At 36.1% G+C, this 26,600-nt stretch overlaps 1 protein-coding gene across 2 annotated transcripts in view; it reads left to right on the top strand.

Annotated features, from left to right (window-relative positions):
* The window catches only part of TMEM26 (transmembrane protein 26), a 39,320-nt gene that overhangs the window by 1,178 nt on the left and 11,542 nt on the right, over window positions 1-26,600 (top strand). Inside the window, exons 2-4 of one of the 2 annotated variants that reach the window (XM_032491469.1) lie at window positions 15,338-15,416; window positions 19,483-19,650; window positions 21,282-21,502. In XM_032491469.1, coding sequence (XP_032347360.1) covers window positions 15,338-15,416; window positions 19,483-19,650; window positions 21,282-21,502 — 468 coding nt within the window. The remainder of the gene's footprint in view (window positions 1-15,337; window positions 15,417-19,482; window positions 19,651-21,281; window positions 21,503-26,600) is intronic. The other variant, XM_006186977.3, reaches the window with a different exon arrangement.

Genomic DNA, 26,600 nt, shown 5'->3' with positions numbered 1-26,600 from the left:
GGATTGCAGTGCTAGTGGAGGGACTAGCAGGTAGTAGTTTAGACTTAACCTGAACGTGCCAAACTACAGGCTCTGCATGATGCTTCATTTCCTCCCCGAAGAACTGAATGCTAATTAAAGAATTGAGAAAAAGATTCCCTGCCATTTACAAAGAGCCTGCACCTCTATGCTCCACTGCCAGTAGGTTTTCATCCTAAACTTCTCCCACTTAGGCCTCTTCCTGTATTAATTTTTAAAAACGAGTCTCTGTTTTCAAAAACGTCAATACTGTAAAAATACCGAATGCTAGGAGAAATAGGAAATGAGCCAATTCAAGAATTATATACTTGATGGCATTACAGTTGGCCACCATATTAAGAAAAAAAAAAGAAAAAAAACCCTCTCTACAGTTTTACGCATTAAACTACAGGAGGCTGTGTATTTCACTGCAATCCGAGTGATAGAATGTGGTGTCTCTTAGAATGTTGTGTATCTTGCTTAAATTCTCCACTGTCAAAAAATTTCTAGAATTATCAATGAACAAATTATTCAAGTAGGATCTTAATTTCATGCAATAATGATTGGAATGTCACTGCCCTCCACCCCCATTAACAGCTTATTAAGCAGTAGAGATTTGAGGTACTTTCCAGTGTGCCTTTTGGAAATCTCAAAGAAAAATGGTATTAGTTCCCCAAATAAATCTTAAAAGAGAGAAGAGAGAAAAGTGTTCATCCAGCAAGCAGGTCATATGAAATTGATTTAGTTTTTACTGAGTAGTTTTAACATGCTAGGGTAGAAAATATCTTCAGTAATAGGAGGATGAAGTCTGAGGCTGAAAAATGTTTGTTGGAAAGTCGTCCTGCCACCAACCATCCTCAGAGCTTTTGGGAAAAATGTTAACCTCAGAAGAAGGAACAGCTCAGCTGACCCTGACATATCCCTCTCCCTCTCCAAGAGTGGACCAGAGGGTTTAGCTCACATTAAGTTGGAATTCCATGGCAGGTGTGTAGAAATACTGTAGCCAATGAAACCTTCATGTCTATATTACCATTGACTGCTGGCCAACTCAGACTGAAATGTAAGTTAAAACCAAGAGAGGAAAAAAAGGTTTTTTAAAAAAACTAAAAGGTTGGATGATGGCCAATGCATCAAGTTAAATACAGAACTGCAGACATGTTCCTGTACAGAGTTTGGCCTCAAAATCAGAGAGATAATGGAATCAAATCTGGGCTTTCCTACCTACTTGCTGTGAGGCACTGAGCAAGTTATTTAACCTTTTTTGAGTCTCAGTTTCCTCATCTATAAATACTTATCTCATAGGTTGTTTTGAATTAAATGAAATAATATATGTTGATCATCAATGAATACAAAAGAAATAGTCTTTTCTAGATCCTAGAGTTTGTCTTATATTTCTTATTAAAAAATATTCTGCATCAGGTGGACACATTTTCTGTCTGTATATGTCAAAAAACTTTTACTTGAGAGACTGACGAATAAACTACTGGTTCAGAGCCAAAGATTAGGGAAAAAACTCACCTTTACTTCAGAATGGGCCCATGATGAATACTGTATATTATAGCACTAATACAAAAATTTTTTTTGCTGGCTCAATATCTAGACTATATTTGAAAATAAGCAAAGAAAAAAACTTGATAGATTTGGCTTATAAAATTTCAGAAACAACTGAGTCTTTGTAGAATGATCTATACAGAAATGTGATTAGTAATGCTTTGTTCTACTGATGTTACCAAATACAACTGTCCACTAATAATGGTCATTTTTGTGATGGACAAAACTCACATGCTATTTGGCCATAAGTTTGAGAAAAAAATAAGCAGACAGAATGATAAAAAAAAAATAGAAATTTATCCCTGATTTAACATGGTGACAATTAACAGGGGTTTGATTTGGGACATAGTTCATTTCTGAACTGAAGTTTTCTGGGTAAGGCTAAGCATAATTTTTTGTTGCTTTTGAAAATATTAGAAAATGTTTTCATTAGAAAATCAAGGCTGATGGAATAAAAAAAGATCAAGTAAATATTATGTCAGTATCTATATTTTTGTATAGGAAAATGTTACTATAGAGATCTATATGTAGATCTATATGACTATAAATACACATGTATCTTTTGATCCGTTGCTCTTACTTTTTTAAATCCACCCTATAGAACCAAAAGTACCCGTATGTAAAGGCATATGTACAAAAATATTAATTTTTATCTTGTTAGTGGAAAATAAAGCTAAAAGCAACCTTATTATTCATCAATAGATTGGTTGAAAAATTGTAATATATCCATACTATAGAATATTTTGCTGGTATTAAAAATAATGAACTAGATTTTAGCGACTGACCTAGAGGGATGTCAATGATATGTTGTCAGTAGAATAAAGTTACAGAGTTAAGTATATTATGGCCTCTATTTTTTTTAAGGATTTGTCAAAGAATGACCCTTTGTATCAATGGAATACATTGTCTACTTACTAGTCAGGAAGAAGAAGGAGAGGAGGGGAAGAAAGAGAAAAGGAGTAGATGGGGAGGAGGGGGAATAGAAAAAAAAGATGGAGAAGAAGAAAAAGGAGAAGAAGAAGGAGGAGGCGGGAAAACCTTAAACAGAAAACCAAGTAATCAGTCAAGGCTGAATGGTGGACTAAACTCTGTACACACATGAAGTGAAAATTTCTCTTCTGGAACATCAGACCCATTGTCCTCCTTTAGACTGCTCTGGGCTAGTTTGAACATTGTTCTTTTTATTAAAATGTGCACCTGGCCTCCAATAAATCAAATCTACAGAAATGAAGCAATAAACAGACCTATAGAGGAAAATGTGAACGAAATGTCTTGAAATGTAGCAAACATATTACACTTGTCCAAAGAATGTTTCTTTAGCTATTCTTTGGAAAGGAAAAATGGAACTGGGGCTGCTGAGCTCAGCTGTCCGGGGACAGGCAACATGACATCAACACTAAGTACTTGCCAGTTGGAGAAGCTGAATTTGTTAGAATTCTATAGGATTGAAAGGGGAAGCCAACGATACATTCCTCATTAAGTCCAACAAATGTGTGCTGGTGGAATTTGCCCCTTTTCACCTAGTATTTATTAAGTTCATCTGCTTATTCACTTACATTTCTGTAAGATGGAAGTTAGTATCATAGCCTTATTTTTTGTTGATTTTATTTTCTATTGTCTGGGCAACAATCCAATGGATCTATGAGTTACCATTTAGGTAGAGTCAAACGGAAGACCAGATTTCCAGCTGCTTTCTAGCCAATACTGATAAAATATTCCTCAGGAGATAGAAAAGTGACCAAGACTGTGACAAATTTGAAGCCTGTTTACTTAAAAACAGGCAGTATCTGAGAATAAGTAGGAATCTAAGTTGAATTTATTGGTAAAGGTACAGAATTTTAAGCACTCAGCTTTCTTCATCAGAATTTCAAGAATATAAGGTAAATACCATTGCGTTAATAAAATACCTCACTTATTTGGTCAACATCTCTCTTTCTCTTTTCCTTTATTAAGTTGAATCAGACAACAGTTTACTGACCTGCCTAATAAGTACGCATGATACAAACTAGACACTGTGAAGAAACAGAAAATAAACACACTTGAGATTTTTAAAAGAAAAGGTAGCATTTTGTTAAGTGTTCAAATGTGTGAGAATAAGGGTAATTATGAATATTTAGCATTTAGTAATGTTCAGGCTCTTTCAAGTGTTTGGCACAGATTTTCCCACTTGGTCCTGACAGCAGCTATAATCATTTCCTGTTTCTGTTTTCTCCCATTTTTAGATATGGAAGCTGAGGCACAGAGCTATTAAATCATTTCATCTATGATCACTTAGTTGGCAATAGGGAGAGCAGGGATATTAGGACTCTAACAGTTTAGGGGAGAAAGGATGCAACGAGAAGTAATGTGGGTGGTGGGTGGGCATGGAGAGGGGTCTTCATAGCATTTGAGATGTAGCAGGAAAAATGGATGAGAGTGACCTGCAAAGGCTAGGGAGGTGAACGATATCCCGAGGGAGGTGAGTGTGGGGGAACTTGAGCAGATTTCTCTGGAGGAAGAAACACAGAGACTTCTCATTCTTCATTCAACAGAAATACCTGGAACATCTAATACACGTTAGATGTTTTTAGCACCAGGAAGATGGAAGTGAATAAAACAGGTAAAATCCTCTCCTGAAAGAACTCACATTTTAGTCAGGGGACTCAGACAATAAAAAAGTGAATAATAAACAGGTATGCTGAGGGGGAACTGGATGAAGTTTGTCAAAAGACAGAAACAGACAGTTATAAGATAAATAAATACTAGGGACGTAATGTACAACATGATTAATATAATTAATACTGCTGTATGTTACATATGAAAGTTATTAAGAGAGTAAATCCTAAGAGTTTTCATCACAAGGAAAAAATTGTTTTTCCCTTTTTCTCTTATTTTGTATCTTTATGAGATGGTGGAAGTTCACTAAACTTACTGTGGTAATCATTTTATGATGTATATAAGGCAAATCATTATGCTGTACACTTAAACTTACACAGGGCTGTATGTCAATTATATCTCAATGAAATTGAAGGACAAAAACCAGGTTGCGGATAAGTAACAATAAGCAAGTAAACAGATGAGTGATCAGAACTATGAAGGCCCAAGTGGTATGGGCTGTAGAAGGATGGAGTACTGGGGGAAGGTTCCGCTGGGTGGGCAGAGAGGTTTCTCTGGGGAGGCGAGATCTGAGCTGAGTCTGTTAAAGAGAGAAGGAGCCAGGCATGGGAAGAGCCAGGGACATAAAACAAGGGAGAGAAGGAAGAGCTAAGTGTGCCTTGGGACAATTCTGACATCCACCCAGAAGACAGAGAAATACTGACTTTCTTTTCTACTTTTGTCTCTTCTTCCCATGTCCCCTGCCTCCAAGTGAAAAACTGCCAAATTTTATCTTTACCATATCTCATTTGAAACATGTGTTAGAAAATGTCTGGGTGGCCTCTAACTGAAAACAGGAAAGAGAAATTAGAAATGAAAAGAGATTAGATCCTAAATCGATTGCAAGTTCAAACCAATTTTGTAAAAAGAGCTCAATGAAATCTCTTTTGATTAATCAATTGTATTTAGAAGGCTCGACAGCAGAAATGAAAAACCCAGACTGGACAGGTAACATTTGAAGTCCAATCTTGAACAAGTTTTGAGTAGTATGGAAGAGCTTTGTAGGATGTTAATTCTATAGTATTTGATACTGTGTATCTTCCTCTACCATAATTGTTTACAAAAATGCTGCAGAGAAAGGTGGGAAATAAAAGCACTCTTCTGAGCTTGTTGGATATCAGAGGGGATGAAATGGAGCCATTTAGGAGACCCTATGGTTTCCATATGACCAACATGAGCACTGGAAATTCTCCCAGCAGATAAACTATGTCTCTCTTTGTTCACACTTGCTGTCTGTATTTCCTGGTATCTCTCCTTAGCTTTTCAGTTACACCAGTAGCACTTTCCACTGTGCACTGGACTCATCAGCACTGCCTGCTGTGTCCAGAGTTTTATAATACTCATTAACTTTACATGTGCTTGTGTGTATGGGTTACACATCCTGAGCCTTGAGTTCAGTGCAAAAGGATGACTTAAATTTGCGTCCTTTTTGGAGGCACACACAATGTTACCAGCAAATGACTTTGTTTTTAGTTGTTTAGAAAGAAGAGTCTTATCCTACCTTAAATTAGTACTATGCTTCACTCCCAAGAAAAAGTCCTATTTTCTTCTTTTATTTCACAGTGGACTTGGAATCAAAGCAATAATAATGTCTGCATTTAGAACGAGACCTCCAGGAAACTGAACTATTGAGAGATGCCCATGCTTTTCTCCACAAGTATGTTCAACTGAGACATTTAGAACCGAAAATAAAAGGTTATATTTTATAACTTCTTGTCCTTGACTGGGAGAAAAACAAAGTGCAAATTAGTGTGGGCAGCTCCCATGAGTCAGTGTATCTGTATCCTGACTTCTAAATTTCATGCATTTCTCCTTTTCCTGGCAGTGACATTATTATGCATACAGCATCAGGGCAAATCTGAATTGTTTAACTTTTCCTCCAACAGTGGAAAATTCACCTTTACATCACAGTTTATTTTTCCCATGGGCATGTCCCTCCCTACTCTAAAAGTTTCTCTGGAAGTACTGGTATCTGGAGTGTAGACCTATAAATCATTTTATTAAAGGAAACCAGTGTTTTTGAAAAAAAAATAGGTTTTTTTTATATGCAGGCATCAACAAATGAACTTTCTTTGAAAGTCATGTTGAAATAATATCCAGGACATACAGATGGTTAATATAAAATGATTTTGTTTATCTTCTCTGAATACAAATCTACTACCTATAATTGTTTAGGGAGGGGGTTTATATTTTACTTTGGGTTGTCTGACTTCAGAGAGTAGCTGGTGTATAGCTGACTTAATGTCATATGCTTATTAGAGTAAAAATTAGCAACCCTTAGGAAAAAGACTTCCTCTCTACGATGGGCACGGCTGTGGGCCATGGCTGGGTCCTGCACTAGTCCTTTGTTTTATTTCCCTAATTGAGCCTCCCATCCCACACACCTATTTTAGTTACTAGGAATAGCCTCTTAATAAATTGGCTGTGCCATTTTCTGCCGGTTAATAATGGTGATGAGTATGCTGATAAAGGTGATGGTGATAATGGACGTGGTAACATCCATTAATTATCGAGTATTGACAATGCTCCAAGCCTGCTCTACATCCATTATCTCATGTAATCCTCACTATGACGCTGTGAATTAGTTTTCATCTTTATTACTGTTTTATGATGATTACCCTGCTGCATACAGCAAGGCTAGATCACTTATCTAAGGTCACAACTAGTGATGATAAATCACAAAAGCAATTCCTAGCATCTGGTGAGCACTCACTTTTAATGAGCCAGGCTTTTGCACTGAATGGATTACCTCATTCACTCCTCACAACAGCCCTGTGGCCACTATTCCAGCTCCTACTTGGAAAAGAGGAAGCCGAAGCTCAGAGAAGTATTCTCAGGCCAGGACTGAACCCCATCCGCCTACTTGTTGTGCCCTGCATTCAATAACCAAAGTGGGTTTTGCCTGTGGACAGTACAACTACCTACATTTTTGGTGTCAAGGATTCTCTGTGATGTAGAAAGGGTCAAGGTATTTTCTCTATTTCAAAATTGGGTAGGTAAATCCCAGGTGACTCGCCAATGAGCACTAAGATGGTTTTGCTTAGGACTGAATGTAGAAAATTTCAGACCACACATGGCTGTGGCACAGAGACACTCTTGCACAAGCAGGCATCCTCATAAAACTGAAACAGATACAAAAGAAAACAGAAGAGGGGGATAATTCTAAAATTATTCTTCTTTTTTTTTTTTTTTTGGTCCTGAAGTGAAGAACCAATCTCTTCCACAGAAAGTATAAATACCATTGTTTTTTTATAGAGTGAAATAGATTAAAACATTACATAAATAACATCCATCATGCACTTTATCCTCTGAGAAACCGTTAAAATTCCTGTAGTCATTAGCACTTAAATTCACTTGTTCCTTAAACAATCATTTATTATGGTAGGTGCTAAGATGGTGTTCTTGAAGGAATATAAAACATATGCAGTTATATGAGAACAAGACAAAACAATACTCTGAGAACCAAACAATTTCCCAGAAATTAAGTCCAAGAGTACAGAATAAAGATAGGAGTACAGAATAAAGATAGAATCTGTACAGCAGGCTTGTTAGACAAGGAAGATTTCTCTGGTTTGTGATTTATGTCCTGGCCTTTGAAGTAGGTTTTACAAGAGTGAAGACAGAAGAGCTTTTCAGGTTGAGGGAATATCATGATGGCAATACTCAGGGTTTCAGTTGGAACCAATGTTTTAGGAAGATGTCATGATTTCCTATGCCTCAGAAATGTTATGTAGATCCTAAAATAAATGCATGTTTTGTCCTATACCTCGTTTAGTCATACCGAAGCAGCTTGCTGAGGGTTTGAATGTGAGCAACTTCAATTTTAATAAGGCTTGTTCTTGCTTTAGATATCCTCTTGGAAAATCTTGAGTTAAGTATATAATACTAATTTTGCTAGTGGTTTATATCACAATTTGAGAATATGACCTTAGTTAAAAAACAATTAGCAGCAACAAACAATGAAAATTATAATTAAGAGCCCTCGTATTTACCTTCAGAAATATCCCCCTCTTTACAAAACCTAAATGTGGGCATTCTTCAAGGGCTTTGGAAATATAAAGAGTGATTCCACTGCAGTAGGTATCACCAACCGATTTGAAATTCCTCCCTGTCTCTTCTGTTCTTGTTATGAGTCTGCTCCCCCGTAAGACCATGGACAAAACAAACCTCTCAGCTTATCTTGGCACCTATTAAATCATACACACTCCAAATTCAATTTTCCATTTGTGGGCAGTTTTCAGGAGCCTCCCTCCCCCATCCCTCCTTAGTGGTTAGGCACAGGTAGAGAGCTCCAGGAGGCAGATGACTTCGAGGGACCGGCTAGAACAGAAGACAAATGGGTGGTGGCTGAAGTCAAAGTAGTGACTTCCCAGGCATTCAGGGGTGGTGTGTTCTGCAAGAGCATTGGGTGCATTCTAAGGGGCTGCAGAGAGGTAGATGCCACGTTGAGGCTGGCCTGCTGGCCACTCTTTCTCCCTGTGTGTTAAAGCCCTCCTGAGCAGCCCAGATGGAAACTGTGGATGTTAAGACCCATTTAAAGAAAACCAGTCTACAATCTAAGGAGGACAGACAATTCCTAAGTTGTTAGACAGTGTTTAAGGGCTCATGAAAGGTATCTTGACCTAGTTTCTTGATTTCCATGAAAATAAGCTTATTATCATAAAGTGCTCCAGAAACACTGAGGACCCTCAAGGCGGTTTAACGTGCGATTTTAAAACTTGGGTCTGGTATCCCTACAACTGCACTCTGCCTTTGTAGAGTAGGAAACACTGAGAAGTGAAATACAAATAAAATTGCGGTTTGTATCAAAGTAATTTTGGAACATTACTTTTGCTTCATTTAAATATTATCTATTTTCAGATCTATGCATATAATTAAAAGATTAGAATCACTGTTTGAAGAGAGAAAAGCTAAACAGGGTAGTGGGTGATATTACAGTTAATTCTTCATTTGCTTACTTTACTTCTATTGTTACGTTTCTAAAATGAACAAATGTTACTTCTTTGATAAGAAAACAATAAAACCCAGCATTTTGGGGAAGGGGAAAATGGAATTCTAATTCTAGACTAATGGTGAGTTGAAGGAAATATAATCCATTGCAGGGCTAAATTGCTAAATGTGATGACAATCATTTTGTGAAAAACACTGTCATGTTGAAATGACAACTTGGCATGATAAGTAATATTTTATTTTTGGAGAAAGTGAACTAAAAAAAACAATGAGTATAGCTCTTTAAGAGCTCAGAGCAGTGTCTAGCACGTAGCAAAACCTACAAACATATCTGATTAGTAAACAAGGAAGTACATAAACAAAGAAAAAAATTATTTAAGATGGTATTCCTGCTGTGTATATAGAGAGAACTTTTATGTTGGCTAAGGGTTGTGAAATAAAAAACAAACAAATAAACAATTTCTGTGGAGCCAAAATATCTTTAGGAAGGCTTTAATTTAGGAAAAATAGCAGAGCAAAGGCAAAGCAATTTGGCATTAAAGTATTAATGTTGGGCATCTTCTGTACTGTGATAGGGGAGTGGTAATTGGTATTATAATCAATCGGAATTTCCAAGGACAGGTAGCTCATTAGTAATGGAGTATTATCAATTTTATAAAAATTTCCCACTTGGGTGTGTCTTATTCATTTAATCCTGTATTTATCAGTCTTTGTTAGACTATGAATAGTGTATCTTACTTTTATAAACAAGTATCCAGAAATCTGATTTGAGTAATTTCTGAAATGGTATTAATCTTCATACCAAGTACTTGCAGTTGGCATCTACTTACTTTTGATGCCATTAAGACATGAAGACTGGAGTAAAATGATCTGGTAGCTTCTATGAAAGGCAAGCAATTTGGTTAATTACACAGAAAAAGGTGGAATCAGGCTTAGTTTTTAATTTTTAGGATTCACATTCTCCTTGGTTCAAAAAACTGAATTGCACTAACCATGCAGTATCAAGAATACAGCAAACCTTCCAAATAATAAGTAACAGCTAAATGTCACCTTGAAATAGTAAATCTTTCAGTGGCAAACAAATAGCAAGTTCATGCAAGAACAGAATAATTAGTTTCCTTCAGTAAAACTTCTGATAAGAATCAATTTATAGTGATATTTCAAAAAGAGATATCTATTCAAACCAGCAACAGAGTGTCAAGAAAGTAGGAACTGTAAATCAACAAGGACCTTATGAAACCACTAAGTATCTGGGGGAGCCCACCAGGGGCCAGGCACTGCGGAGGGAGCTGAGGTTATAAAGACAGGCAGACAGACATGGTTCCTAAGAATATTACTTAGATTTGCTGGGAGACAGTTAAGTGACAGCAAATACACACACATATATATGTGCATTTATATAATTATTAACTTTGAACGTCTATGGGGTAATAGTGACGAGTGCTATAGACAAGGATAATGAGGGTGATCTAATTTAGGCGGGAGGGACAAGGAAAGTACTTCTGCGGAGTCCAATCAAGCCAACATGAACTCGGAGAAGGAGATGACCAGGTGAAAAGTCACGGACAGAGGTATTTCCAATACATGTGTGAAGGCCTGAGTCAGGAACTCACTTAGCTTTTTTTCCAGACCTGAAAGAAAACACCAGTACAGGAGCCCAGTGAGGAAGAACGGCAAGCCACAGAGCCCAAGAGGTAGGCAGGGCCCTGAGGGCGCAGCGTTTTATAAGTTGCGATGGGCAAGTAGCCCCTGCAAACCGTGACTGTGACGGTCACCGCCTGGACACTGAATGTGAAGTCAGGCATAATGATGTCCTCAGCAGTGCAAACAACCTCCCTCGATTCTGGGACTCTTAAATGGCTTTAGATTTGAGACCCACAGTTTAAAAATGGGATTGATTTTCAGTTATCTGAAGAAACAGTCTTCTATGCAGGTATCCTCTGGGTCCTGTTTAAGTGCAGGTACTGAATATGCAGCTGTGAGTATATGTGCAGAGCTGAGCTTAGGTAAGGCAGCAACTCCCTTGGACTGAGCATGCACCATTCACACACTGTCTCACTTAATCCTCACAGCCACCCTACGAGGTGAATATTATTATTGAGTCTCAGGAACGCTAGCGACTTTCCAAAGATGAATGAATGGAATAGGCAAGATTCAAGCTGGATCTCTCAAGTTTGCGAAGTTTCTCCTTCTGTGTAACAATTCCTCCAGGGACACAACTCAAGGAGCATACTTGCTACAAAACCTCCTGAAATGGGAATCAAAGGTCCTCGTAAATGCCAGTCACCTCCATTCACTTCATTTGCTCAGTCCTCCCTTTATAAATGCAGGCATTTAAGCATTTGCTTAATAAGCATTAATGAAAGACTGAGTAAGACATCTGATACCATTAAGGAAAGGAAAAAATGAAGTAGAGGGAAGAGGGAGGGGCATAAGAATCTAAATGATTCAAGATCGGCCTTCAAGAAACTTATATTAGGAAAGCGAAGACTGATGTACACAAAACTATAAAACAATGGAGGATGTGTTGGGTCACAAGAGAAATACAAGTTAAGATTAATTCCTGCCTTGCCTTTGACATACAGGAAGGATGCTGATGGATAAAGATGTAAGAGGAGGGCTTTCCTAAACAAGTAGTCATAATCTGACTTTTGCTCTAAAAGCCATACCAGAACCTCTTTTCAGATGAACTATGATGAAGGAGCAACAGAGCACTTTGCTCTTAACAGGGACCCATGGTCAGATAAAACCTATGCTCTATGTGGCTGAAATGTATTCTTCATATCTAGGATAAAATATATCTACACATATTTTAACACTTCCCTAGGTAATACTTTCATTTTATCCATAATTTTTAAAACAATTTTCAGTCGTACCACTCCCACAGCCTGCTACTGAAGAGTCAGAGGGAGAGGGAGGAAGGGGAGAAGGAAGGTCCCAATTCTGATCGGTGGTTGATCACCTTGTGGCCAAGGCATTTCATTGGTGTCTCCACCCAGAAGCCTTTGGAAATTCCAGCAGATCTTAGGTGTAGAGTTGAGAGGGTGGGAAAGCTGGGGAGAAAGGCTGTGGATTCACACTCTCTCTAATTGAATATGATTAATTCTTGGGCCCTCAGTGTGACTCCCTCTTCCTACCCCCTTTTCATTTATGTCAGATAGGTCTGATGAAGAGGGACTGAGGTGAGGGGAATTTTCCAAAAGATTTTTTTGGTTTCATTTTAAATACACAGCAGGTTGAAACTATTGAGTTGCTCAGCTTGATAGGATGTGGTAAAGGAAAAGGAAAGGGAAGTGTAGATAAGATAGATTAGATAAAGAAGGCCTCAAATATCAGGTTATGGAATTTAGATTTTCCTAGTAGGCAGCACAGGAAACCCTGGATATTGATTTGTTTGTTTGTTTGTTTGTTTATGTATCTAGATTCCTAATTAGAGAAAAAGTGTCGTAGTAGGATAGAAATTTTTTCCAATTATAGAAATAAATCTTACGCATAGAAGATGCTAAGGGTTATTGTTTGTTTTATTTTTAACCTCTTTCAAGAGCTATTATATGTTCAGTCCAGTTTCCCTAGATTATTACTGTAACAGTATTGTTAAGGGAGTTAATCCCAGAATTAATACCAAGAGAGTCAACAAAATTGCAGTCCAGCCAATATTTGAGGAACCCAAACAAACATTCACATATTCTAGCTGTCCTGCCAACTAGAATTCCTTTCCTTTCCTTTCGAAGTCTCACAAAGGAAATACTCTCTCCTGATGTTTCCCTTGATATGTAAGGTCAAATAATTAATTATTCCTTTTCTTTTTAAGAGCATGTTCAACATGGTGGCTCCTGATATCTTTCTGCAGCCCAGCCATCTTCTAAGTCAGATTTTAAGAATATCATGACCCAGCACCCTTTGTTTCAAAATTGATTTCTGCAGGAAATCAAAGGTGGGGTAGTGTCTATTTAAAAACCGATTTTTTTTTTTTAAAGACCTCTCTTTCTCTTGCCCTTTCTCCCTTCCTCTCTCCAGAAGCTGAAAGGAGTTACTAATGAAAGGGTTAATAGCCTGTAAAAGGTCAGTCCTAAATGTTCTGTTCCATTTAGATTAGTTCACTTTTCTCTCCTGGATTAAAATAGTATGATTTTAGTAGCATTTTGTCTCAAACAATTCTATTTATTGAGCAATTAACATTTTTATTTTTTGGGTCATTTTAAACCATCACATGTATGTACTACAAGTATTTTAATAAAATTATATTCACTTACAATTTAAGAGGTTTTATAAAGTAAGAGTCCAATCTAAAATAAAATGCAGTTTGAAGAAATAAATTTGGAAAGTATGTAACTTTTATCATGTTTCAAATTTTGAAGGACATGTTTTCATTGCACACTGTCCCATAACTATACTAATAATAGCAACTTGTTATTGAATGTTGGGCAACTCTGCCAGGCACTGCTTTACAGAAAGTACAGTTGACCCTTGAACAATATGGGTTGGAACTACTTGGGTCTACCTATATGCAGATTTTTTTTTTTCAGTGAATACATATTACAGTACTACATGGTTGGTTGAATCTGAGGATGTGGAACTGTAGATAAAGTGGGTCAACTATAAAGTTATATGTGGATTTTCAACTGTGCATCAGGTCAGCACCCCTGATCTCACGTTGTTCAAGGGTCAACTATATAATAAAAATTCCTGTGAGATAAATGTGACTGCTGTCAACTGAACAGTGTTCTCCCCAAATTCATAAATACAGTGTAACTGTATTTATCTCTAGACTTTTTAGGAAGTCATCATGGTTAAATGAGATCATAAGGGGTGGGGCCTAACCCAGTAAGACTGGTGGCCTTTATAAGAAGAGAAGAGAGAGAGAGATCTCTTTTTCTCCTTGCAGGGTGCTTGCCCTTAGGAAAGGCCATGTGAGGAAGCAATGGAAGGTGGCTGTCTACCATCCAGGAAGAGAGCCCTTACCAAACCCCAACCATTCTGGAACCCTGATCTTGAACTGCCAACCTGCAGAACCTTGAGAAAATAAATTTCTGTTGTTTAAGCTCCCAGTCTATGGTATTTTGTTATCGCCGCCTAAGCTGGTTAATACAGTGACTATTCCCATTTTGTGGATTAGGAAGCAAACTCTTGATCAGTGACAAAACTGGCATTTGAACCTGATGTGTCTGACTACAAGTAAAAGCCCTCTCTAGACTGCCCTCTGAATTTTGACTCTGAAAATAGTTATTATAGATAGCCCTTTTAAAAAATACCAAACTTTTCATCTGTTGTTTGTTTGTATAGGCATATGTACCTTGGAGACATTGTAGGTTGGGTTCCACTGCAATAAAGCAAGTCATGTGAATTTTTTGGTTTCCCAGCGCACATAAAAGTTATGTTTACACTATACCGTTGTCTTTTAAGTGTGTGATAGCATTATATCTAAAAAACAATGTAATAAACTTTAATTGAAAAATGCCTCCTCATCTGAGCCTTCAGCGAGTCTTAGTAGTAACATCAAAGATCACTGATCACAGATCACCATAACAAATAAAATAATAGTGAAAAAGTTTGAAATATGTGACATAGAGACACAAAGTGAGCAAATGCTATTGGGGAGATGGGGCTGACAGACTTGCTTCACACGGGGTGTGAAGCACAATAAAGCAAGGCACAATACAATGAGGTGTGTCTGGATTTTTGTTTTTACTAGGTTTCACAAATACACACAAAGCCAGTTGGTTTTGCTCAGTTCTATTCATTATCATCTGATTTTTGTGTAGGAGCAGAATGTTATTGAGTTCCCAGAATTTCAGGTAATAATGTTGAAAAAGGTAGCCAAACTTACCCAAACTGCAATGTTGAAAAATCCAAGATTTACTATTGCTGTATTTACTTTTTGTAAAACATATTAAGTTCAAAATATCCAGTTTTGTGCCTGAAACTAATTGGCAGTATCCCATTAAACCATATTAAAATTAACATCTATTAATTGGATTAGAAATTCAGTGAGAATGACAGCTGTTAGTGCCTTTTACAGTTACTTTGTTTCTCTATAATCCATATGGCAGAAATCACACAGTGCTTTTTTCCCCTTTGAAATAAACAGTTGAAATAAAAAGGTTTGCCTCAGCGTGATCAGGGTATGTGCACTTGTTTTCTTTCTTTTTTTTTCAAAAAAACTTTTTGTAAAAACTGAACTATCTTTTTTCCCCCTCATTCACAGGTTTTCACCAGCCATACTTTTATATCTGATTAGCATTGTTCCATCATTATGGCTTCTTGAAATGCACCATGAGACTCAGGTATGTAGTAGGAAAGCAGAATACTCAGCAATAAACTATATTCATATCATAATGCAATTTCTGCCAGAAATGCACTTTCCTAAGAAATTGGTGTTATCAAGAATTGAATAAGTAAGAGGCCATCAGCAAAAAGGAAGTGAATCCATGATCTGTCAAAACAATAAAAATGGTGCATTCATTTAAGACTTAAGATTATATCATTAATAATTTGTGTTAGAGATCTTGTTCCTAAGGCCTCCCCCAACTCCAATATGCTATAGTTTACACGGGGGTATAAAATTTTGGTTTTAACCCTTGCAATTTCAATGAGTTTCTATATTGGGTTAAGAATGGGCAGGGCTTAATAACCTAGCATCCTACAAGTGACAGTTTTAGGAACAACTCAAACAAAAAAGAAACCCCATCATCTGTATTCTGTTATACAAATACAATCAAACTTGGGGGCACTGTTTGAAATAGTGTGTCTTAAAATAACAGGCTTTGCAGATTACAGGAGATTCAATTTTGAGGGCCTCAAGAGCTGTCTTAGGAGAACAGGAATTTCACTCGAGGACTCTGAAATAAGTATAAAGGAGAGGAGTCAGGGGATCCACCATGGGGAAAGGTGAGCTTTCTGGATTAAGACCATACTGGCCTAGAAAATAAAGTGGCTTCCAATAAGAGGCCCTAATCTATGTAGAGAGAGATGTTCTGATTTTTATGTGAGTTGCTTCTTACATGGGAAACCCTAGGTAGCAGGCTCTAGACTGGATTCAGCCATTTACTGTCCTTAATGCCTATACAACACTGACAGGACTAGTTAGTAAAGTCCATCAGACTCCAGCCTGGACATCACATCTTCAGGGTTCAGGTTATTGGACTATGTTTTACAGATGAGCCATCGTTATGATATAATATTATTTTAGTACCTTTACTGACAAAATCTGTGAGACTCTTTCACAGATTTCTCTGCTATAGTTGGTCATTTTATGGCAAAGTTAAGCCTCTGATATATGTTTCAGACATTCAAACCTTATCTGGAAAATGCTTGCCCCAAATATCAGGCACACAGAGGGGAATTTAGTTCTGTGAACTATTTTTGAAGAATTCCACAAGCATGTGCCAATAATGTAGACATGAAGAAAACATTTCTCTGCCTAAATCTGCTGTTTAAAAAAGACTGATGTCTTAGGCTATCTCTATGTCTGTAGAAAGTATTTTTATCATGGTAGACTGGTTAGTTCAAGTTATCATAGCTTTTAAAAACTGTACCATAAGGATTAGGGGGCTGTTTCAATTTCCTTACTACTACTTACTACTTTCAGGGGTATGGAAATAAGCTCTGGTGATTGGAATCATTTTTTTCCCCTTCACATCCAATTCTACAACATGGCTATCATCCACAGTAACAATTCATTTCTCCAAATGCTTTCATAATATAAATGCATTGCACAGTTAATTGATACACAGGTCAAATCCCATTACAACAAATAGCATGCAACCAAAAGCTCTCTTTTTAATAAAAAAAAGATTTTTGAGCCCCAGGCAGTGCCTCTCTAATTTTCATACTACAAAGAAATTGGACCTTTAGTAGTAATGGATGTGACTCATTTTGACACTGAGAATTAAAATGAATGCCCAGAGATTGAACTGGGCAGGATGGGCAGAGATAGAAGTAGAAAAAAAAAAAGAGAGACAAAAAAGTATTGGAATTACCTTTAAAGAAGTAAGAAATGGCAGAATAAAAGGGAGGTGCAGAAGTTCTTAGTCCATTCTGTAAGAAATTTTGGTTAGGATAATAATCACTCTTTTCACATAGTTTCTTCATTTCAAAGTATTTTCAGAAACATTTTCTCATTTATGGACCCACCAACTCCTCAAGTTAGACATGGTATATAGATTTCTATTTTATAGAAAAGGATCCTGAGACTCAGAAAGGTTAAGTAATTTTCCCAAGGCCACACAGCTAATCAACAGCAGTTCTGGGGCTTAGAACCTAGGTCTCAACCCTTAGGCCATTAAACCACACTGCCTTTCTCAATTGTGTGTTCTATGTTTCACAGGAATTTGTGTCAAAAATCTTCTGAATTTTTCATGATGGCAAAGAATAATTTAATTTCCTTTCCCATTTTCCATTTACTCTACATCCTAAATGTTCTAACCTATGACTTGGCATTAGGAAAACATCCTGACCTATTTCATGACAACATTTCTCGTAGATGATCAATTCTGTGCCATCGTTTCTGAATCTGGCTCTTTCTCCACACGTGGAAAGAAGATGGTTATGACAATAGTTATAACCTTAACTCTTAGTCAAGTCTATTTATGAAGTGGGCACAATTAAAGCAAGAGAATTTTTCTGGTCTGTGTGGTGTCATAGTCTGGTTTGACCCAAAGGTATTATTTTTGAAGCTATTAAAAGTTTTTAAGATATAGCCCACAAAAAAGTGACATTTTGGCACCCAGATCACCCATATAACTCACTTGTACAATGCTGAATGTGGTTTTAGGAGTCAAACCAGTTATTCTTTTCAGTTCTAATGCAGCTGCCACTTAAAGGAAAGTCTCACCAATTTATAACAAACAGAATCTAAGAAGGGAGAAAGACTCAGGTCTTTACACCATAACATGAACTACAAAGCTATTTGCTACCAAGTTATTTTATCCTGAGTAGAGATGACTATTTTTAAAAAGTAAGATGTCTATGGATTTTTAGTGATAAAAATGTAAAAATCATATCAAGGTCACTATTTTTTATACACAATCTGCTTTCATGCCGGAAAAAAAAAGTGGCCAAATTTGTTTCCTCTGAACACTGGGTTCTTAGAGTCACAAAACTCCTCTGCAATGAAGATTTGTTGCTTGGCTCAAAAATTCAAGTTGTTATCTTCATTATCTTTTCTTAGAGCTTTAACTGTTAAAAAAAAAGTGTGCAACCAACTGCATTTTTGCTTTTAGAGATACAGCACATGGCCATTTTTCTTAATTATTCTTGTCATTTCACCCATAACACTAGTTGTTTTGATGGAAGGGAGAAAAAAATAGCTCCTTGACAGACTTCCTTTTCAACTTTTTTAAGGAGCTCATAGAATGATCGATGAAGTATACAGAATAATTAAGAAAAATACACTTCTCACAGTGTATTAGCATTTAAAAAAATAATTTCTCTCTAAATCCAAATGTGTGATCATGGATATGTGGTAGGTAGGTGTGTGTGTGTGTGTGTGTGTGTGTGTGTGTGTGCGCGCGTGCGCATGCATGTGTATGTGTTTCAAAAGTATGTTGGCTCTGCAGATATTTAAAAAAAATCAACCTTTTTAAAAATCCATTTGTGAATTAATCATTGGCTACAGTTACATTTTCAAGGACCTCTCCTTTCCTCTCATGCACTTTTTTCTTCTCTTTTCTCTACCTCAGATTCCTAGCATCTGGCTGAATAACAATCATGCCCAGTATACTTGTAGAAATTTACGTGCAAAATGAAAGAACAAGAAGAGAAAAAAATGCCATTTATTTTAGATGAACTGTTAAATTTTCTATAAACCTAAACTGACTTCTAAACTGATGAAAAATGTATATTTTGGTGAATGAATACATTAATTGGCAGGTGGGGTGGTGTTACTGTGCTTAACAGACAAGATTGAAAGTAATTGGATTATCTACTTAAGCAAAAAGGTATTTTAGATAAAGAGGCTCTGGCCAAGAAACAAAGCCTTAGAATGAATGCTTTGACCAGATCATATATGTTTTTTAAAGCTGTCATTGGTTGTTGGTGTTATAATTGTTCTAGAGTTGAAAAAAGAAACCTCTATTACCAATCCATAAATTCCACAGTTTTCCACAATGATCAAAAAGCATCTTCCTCCTCATAGACTTGCGGAAAAATAAGACATGTATAGTTGACTCTTCTCATATTAAGTGAAAAGTGGTTTTCTATCTCAAGCCTATACTCTGATTTTTGGAGGTATTTATGCATACTGTGTAAACTTCATGTTTCTGCTCATAATCTCTTAGCTACATTGAAGCCATTTTAAACCCTACCTATTGTGATATTTTTTGACATATTGCCTTTACAAAAAATTCTTAGTATTGCAGTAGCCAGTCTGAAGGAATGTTACAGAATACCAGCAGCAAAGAAGACTTCAATCAAACTCTAATGTCAAGTGAACAAACCAACGGAGCGGATGATCTCATTGAGACGGTGAGAGATTTCTCACTGTATATTAAAGGATTTAGCAAATCACCTTTTCACTTGGTGAGGATAACATGCTCTGTACATTTTAGCTCATTCTTTCCTAGGGAAATCTGCCAACTGTTTGGCTCATAAATTCACAAAAGAATCATATTTTCATATATTATTAAACACATAACATGCATAATATGCAGATGTATCTTACATATATTAATAAATGTATTTAACCTGCAGCATTAAGGAACCTTTAACACTTAGATTAGACAATTTATGCACAAAGAGAGATATATATATTTGCGAAGGAATGATATAATTAAAAGATTGAGGTCTGCCTTATATATTTTATTCTTCCCTATATGTAGATATATGTGTTTATATTAATAAAATAGGGAAGGTTTCCAGCCAAAAGAGAATCACTTCTTTGTTCTCATGCTTGATATTTGGCCAACTAACCAAAGTTTACTAGAAAACGATATGCTGGAGAGAATCAAGGCCAAGGCCCCTATCACTGAACCATGTTTTCAACAATAAGATAGGCTATTGGTTCTATGAAGTTTACTAGAACTAGCTTTGGGTTCTAATTTAAGCTTCAATCACAGCTTACCCATAACACTTTGAACAAATCCCTTAGTCTGTCTCTCAGTTTATCATCTGACAATTGAAAATATTACTATTTACCATGCTAGTATGCTTCCTTTAAGAATTAAATAAGATGTACGTGAAGTCTCATAGAAGATACATAAAGTGTGTAAATGAAACATTGATCTTCATGCATGGCTTCAAATCAGGTCAGCGTCCTGCCTTGTCTTTTATTCTCTCTTAACCTTTACACTTGACGCCAGCACATGATCAAGAGGGGTTAATAAATATTGCACAAATACAGGTAAGTCACTTGTCACTATCCAATCCACTTGAGATCTACACCGCAATAGTCTTTAGTAGATCATAACTTGTAGGGCCAATAATATACTTTAAAGTTATTCAGAAGCTAAGTGGACAAGATAAAGCATCCAGAATAGGTGAATGAGATGTAAATTTTTCTCAGAGTCTGAGAATAAGGGCAGAATAAAATTTGGTTGCTAGCTTATTGGTTTTTGAGTAATATCTTAAATGTTCAGAATAAAAATGACTTTACAGTTATTCCTTTTCTTTACTTATAGGTAATGAATAAACATTATTATATATTTTATCATCTGATACAGTGTTTTAAAGCAATAAAAATCAACAGAGAAATCTGTACTATGCAATAATGTTCCCAGATTAGTAAATTCAGATTTGAAATCTATAAAAGAAAAATATAGGAATTTATTTAATATTAATATGAAGTTTAAAATAGTTGCTACATGTTATACTTGGTACAGAGTATGATGAAATGATAAAATGAGAAATTATCTATAAAACATTGTAAAATTGGCTTTTCAAATACCATACAGTACAATCCCATTAGCAAGTGAGAGGTTTAAATTACTTCTAGTTATAAGGCTGCCCCATTTTAAAAATCACATTAGCTTTTATTTTTTCCCAGAGTATTCAGTTGAAAAGAGTTTTACTTTCTTTAGTAAGTGAGGAATCATTTTCTGTAAAGGACCTTCCACAAAAGTTAGCTCTTGATTGAAAGCTATGGTGAAGAAGGCATCTCTCTCTAAGGTGGCAGCTCATGATCCTTCTGTCTGTATGACATTTTTGTTAAACAGGCCAAAGTTTTTGTAAATAACTTATCTACAGTATGTGAGAAAGTTTGGACTTTGGGACTCCATCAGACATTCCTGCTAATGCTCATAATTGGAAGATGGCTTCTACCCATTGGAGGCGGGATCACACGGGATCAACTCTCTCAACTTCTCCTTATGTTTGTGGGGACAGCTGCTGACATACTGGAATTCACAAGTGAGACCTTGGAAGAAGAAAATGTGAGGTAAGCAGGCTCTGCAATGAAAAGACCTTCTTTTCAAGATCAGGTCCACACACCTGTTTCTTTGTTCTACCATTTATATTCTGTATGAATAAGAATTTTCAGTATATCATTTGTCCAATGGTAGAATCAGAATTTGCTGCTGCTCAGGTACATATTAGGTACCGGCCCAGTTTATACATATATGTATTTCCCATGGGTAAGAGAACAGAGAAGCTCTGCATGTTTGCATGACCACAGGTTAGGTGAAGCCATGGTTATCCAAAACCTGGAGGTGGAACGATCACTCCTAGCCCCACGTTCACATTGTCAAGCGTCCAGGAATGTAGCTGATCACAAGCTTCTCTTCTAGAGCAGAGCACAGTGACAGTTCCAGGAAAGCACCTAGAGGAGACATGGAGTAATCTTTCCTCTAACTAGTTGGGGAATTTATATTCCCCGGTGTGAATAGAGAATGGGGCAGATTAGGTTTTATTTTACTAAATTTTATTTTTAGTCAGTTTTGTTCAAAGTGCCCAAAGGCTAACTGGTGTAGATGCCTATAAATTAAAACTTATTGAGTTGGTACTTTTATTTTTGCCACAAGCAAATAAACTCAGAATCCATGATCACATCTGTTTATGGAACTACTTTCTTACCTTTAGGGATTTAAGTCTCAGTGCCTGAATGTACTTTCAGCTTGGCTTGTTTTGCACTATGCTATAAAAATAAATTGCAATGAGGCCGGCTTTTAATGCTACACTTTACTTTATGCTGTGTTTCTCAAACAATGAAACATTAAACTGAGCAAAACACACTAACTTAGTGAGTAAATTTAATATTCCAATTATAGTAAAAAGTACATCTATAACCGCAGGTTATCTACATGATCATTTCCTGTTTCATTTATACTAATTTTTCTTATACCTTCAGTAGACCTAGAATTTCAAAAAGAATGTAATCGAAGTTCATCCACAGTCCTCAAAATGTTGATTTTAGCTTTGTAGCTTTAATACCTTACATTTGGTCAGTGTTTTACATCGTGTAACATATTTTCAGATATGTTACAGTACAATGGGGTTACAAGAAAACATGAAGAAATCATGACCGAGCATATAAAAAAACAAATGACTACAGACACCGTGATAGAGATATGAAGATATAAGGACTACTAACGACATCTATATAGAAATAAACCCATAAATGCTAAATACGTAGCAAGATGAGAGGGATACAGGGTGAAGGGGGTGTTCAGGAGGAATATGTTTTGTGGGGCTGGTAATAAAAACGTAAGAAATGCCAAACTCAGCTATCTTAACAGTCTGTTTATTAGGCCCATCCACGGGTGACACCAAGAGGCGTTTTATAGATCAGTGCTTGCCAATAGATGTTGAATATTAAATAAGATAACGATTAAAATGTCAATTGCCCAGGAGGGGAAAAACACCTTGAAAATCAGGAGGGATCATTCATTCACCAACTCTTGACTGATTATCTAGTCTGAGCCAGGCAATGTGCTAGTGCTCATGGAGACTGGGGAGCCAATGGTGAGCAAGTGATGAACCAAAGGACACACAATTCTATCCCAACCCAGGTAATCCCAATTCAGCAATTTCTACGGCCGCCTACACATTAATCAGAATGTTGTAGAACTCTTCTTTCCCCTCATTTTAAACTTATATCATGTCCTGAGAATAGGCCTGAATAAATTCTGCCATGTTTATCAAGATTTCTTTTCAGGTTTCCTGGTCTCAGATTGAAGTCATTTTATTTATAATAATACTGCACAGAGTCAGTGACCTTCTGTTTTCCGCAGTCCACTCCTGCATGTCTCCATCACTACCCAAAGACCCCAAAATCAAGGCTCTGAAAGAACTGAGAGTTTTTTCTCCTTCCTAAAACCCACCTCCCAAGTTCTGGTTTCATCTCAGGCCCCACCTGTACTGCAAGAATAACACAGCAAGTTTCCAATCCCTTCAAAGGAAAGTCGCTTTCTCTGCAGAGTAGCTTTCTCCTTTTGGCCTCAAAAAGACAATTGTGAAGAATAAATGTAATATACATATAAAAGATGTTTAATGTAATATAGCAAAGGGAGTTACTTCATTATAACCTACTTAGCATTACTTATTACCACAACATTTTATCTTCTTTTTTCTTTTATTCCATAATTTGAGCTGATAGGTTCAGCAGAAAATCTGCAATGATGTCTACATCACAATGATGTCTGTATCTCTTTATTGCATCCCGGCTAACACCTCAAATCCAGTTTTTGTTTTTGTTTTTTTTAACTTAAATCTGTTTCCTTCCATATGCCCAAATGAAGTTCATCTGCCTAATTCTTACGAATTTACACGGACTTGTGAGGTACCGCATATTTTTCTTAACAGCTTCACTTTGCACACCATGAAATTCATCTATTGTAATTCTATGGTTCAATGATATTTAGTAAATTTATAGATTTGTGTGACCATCACCAGAATCCAGATTCCTGTGTCTGTTTGCAGTCAGTTCTCACTCCCACTACTAACCCTAGGCAACCACTGATAAGCTGTCTCTGTAGATTTACTTTTTCTAGAAATTTCATGTAGGTGAAATTACAAAGTATGTGGTCTTTGTGGCTGGCTTTTTCACATAGCATAATGTTTCTGTGGTTCATTCCCATTGTTGCACGTATCCTTTTAAATTGCTGAATAGTATCTCATGCATATACCACATTTTATTTATCCATTCAGTAGTCGATATACATGTATACTGCAATTTTCTTGCTACTAAGAATAATGTTGCTATGAACATTCAGTTACAAGTCTCATATGGATCTGTTTTCATTTCTCTTGTAGAGATACCTAGGAGTAGTATGACTGCGTTTTATGTTAAGTACCTATTGAACTTTCTAAGAAGCTGCTGCATTGTTTTCCAAAGTGGCTATATTTTTTTATATTTCCACCAGCAATGTGTGAGAGTTCCATTTTCTTCACATCCTCACTGACACTTTTTTTTTTACTAATGATAACCATTCTAGTGGGTTCAGAGTGGCATCACATTGTGGTTTTAATTTGCATTTTCCTAATGACTAACGATGTGGAACATCTTCCTGTATGCTGATTTGCTGTTCATATATCTTCTTTGGTGAAGTATCGGTTCAAATTTTTGTCCATTTTTCATTGGATTGATGTTTTATTGAGTTGTAAGAGTTCTTTATATATTCTGAATACAAGTCCAGTATTAGATACATAAATGTAAACATCTCCCATTATAAAATTTATCATTTTCTAATGCTGTCATTTGAAGAGTAATTGTTTTGAATTTTGATAAAATCCCACGTATCATATTTTTCTTTCATGTAGTGGTTTGGGTATCAGAGATTCTAAGAAATATCTTCCTCACCAAAAATTAGAGACGTTTCCTCTGTAGTATTTTGACAATTTTTGTGTAGCATGAGGTAAGGGTCGAAGTTTGTGTTTTGTCTTGTTTCACTGCATGTTTTGGCATTGTCCCACCACAATTTTTGGTCCCAGCTGGAACCAACTGTCTCAGTATCATTTATTGAAAAGACTATGCTTTTCCCTATTAAAATACCTTGGCTGTCTTCGTCAAAAATCAATGATCACGTATGTCAGGGGTTCTGGACTTCCTCTTGTGTTCCATTGCACTGTGTGTCTATCCTTAACACCAGTACCACACTCTTGTGATTACTGGACTCACACTGGGTACTGTAAGTCCTCTAATTTTATTCTTTTTAAGAAATTGTTTTGATTTTTTCTAGAACATTTGCATTTCCATATGTTTTATTATTAGTTTGTCAAATTCTACCAAAAATCCATTGGGAGTTTTCATAAGGATTGTATTAAACCTAAGCATCAATTTGTGAAGAAATGGCATCTTACTAATATTAAGTCTTCCAATCCATGAACATGAACTATCCCATCATTTATTCAGATGTTCATTAATAACTCTCGGCAATATTTTGTAGTTTTTGATGTTTAGGTCTTACACCACTTTTCCTAAATTTATTCCTGAATATTTTGTTCTTTTTGATGCAGCTTTTTCTTAACTTCTTAATACCATTTTCATGTTTTTAAATTGCCACTGCATAGAAATACAGTTGACTTTTGTATGATAATCTTGTACCCAGCAACCATGCTAAACTTGCTTATTAGTTTCGTAGATTCCTTAAGGCTTTATACATATAGGATAATGCCATTTGTAAGCAAAGACTGTCTTAATTCTTTCTAATCTGTATGCATTTTATTTCTTTTTCTTGCCTTACTGCACTGGCTAGAATTTCTGCTACAAAGCTGAACAGAAGTATGAGTGGACTTTTCAGTCTCAAAGCATAAGCATTCTGTCTTTCACTATTAAGGATGATGTTAGCTATATGTTTTGCACAGATATTTTTTATAGATGCCCTTGACCAGTTGGAGGAAATCCCTATCTAGGTTACTTCAAAAGTCTTTCCTTCCTTTCCTTCTCTTTCTTTCTCTCTCTTTCTCAGTCTCTCTCTCTTTTTCTTTCATGGACATTGAATTTTGTTAAATGTTTTTCTGTTTTTATTATTATCATTATGTGGTAGTTGTCCCTTATTCTATGAAATGGTGTATTATATTAACTAATTTTCAGATGTTAAATGAATCTTGACTTCCTGAGATAAATATCACTTGACAATGGTGTATGATCCTTTCTATATGTTGCTGAATTTGGTTTGCTAACAATTTTAAAATAATTTTTACATCTATACTCATAAAGCATATTGATTTGTAGTAATATTTTCTAATGATATCATCTCCTGGCTTTGGTATAAGGGTAATACTCTCTCAGTAAGTCAGGAAGCATCCCTTCTTTCTTTATTTTCTGGAAGACTTTGTCTAAGACTATTGTTATTTCTTCTTTAAATATTTTATAGAATTCACTTATGAAGCTATCAAAGCCTAGGCTTTTCTTTGTGGGAAGATATTTTATTACTAATTCAACATCATTATTTCTTATGTCTGTTCAGTCATTCCATTTCCTCTTGGGTCAGTTTCGATTATATTTTTTTTCTAGGAATTTCTCCATTTTATCTAAGTTTAATTTTTTATATAAAGTTGTCCATAATATTATTCCTTTATGCTAGTGTCAATTTCTA

Source organism: Camelus ferus, chromosome 11 (genome assembly GCF_009834535.1).
Source record: "Camelus ferus isolate YT-003-E chromosome 11, BCGSAC_Cfer_1.0, whole genome shotgun sequence".
NCBI classification, from domain to species: Eukaryota; Metazoa; Chordata; class Mammalia; order Artiodactyla; family Camelidae; genus Camelus; species Camelus ferus.
The sequence above is the reverse complement of the archived record's forward strand: the minus strand, read 5'-3'. Positions and strand labels throughout refer to the sequence as shown.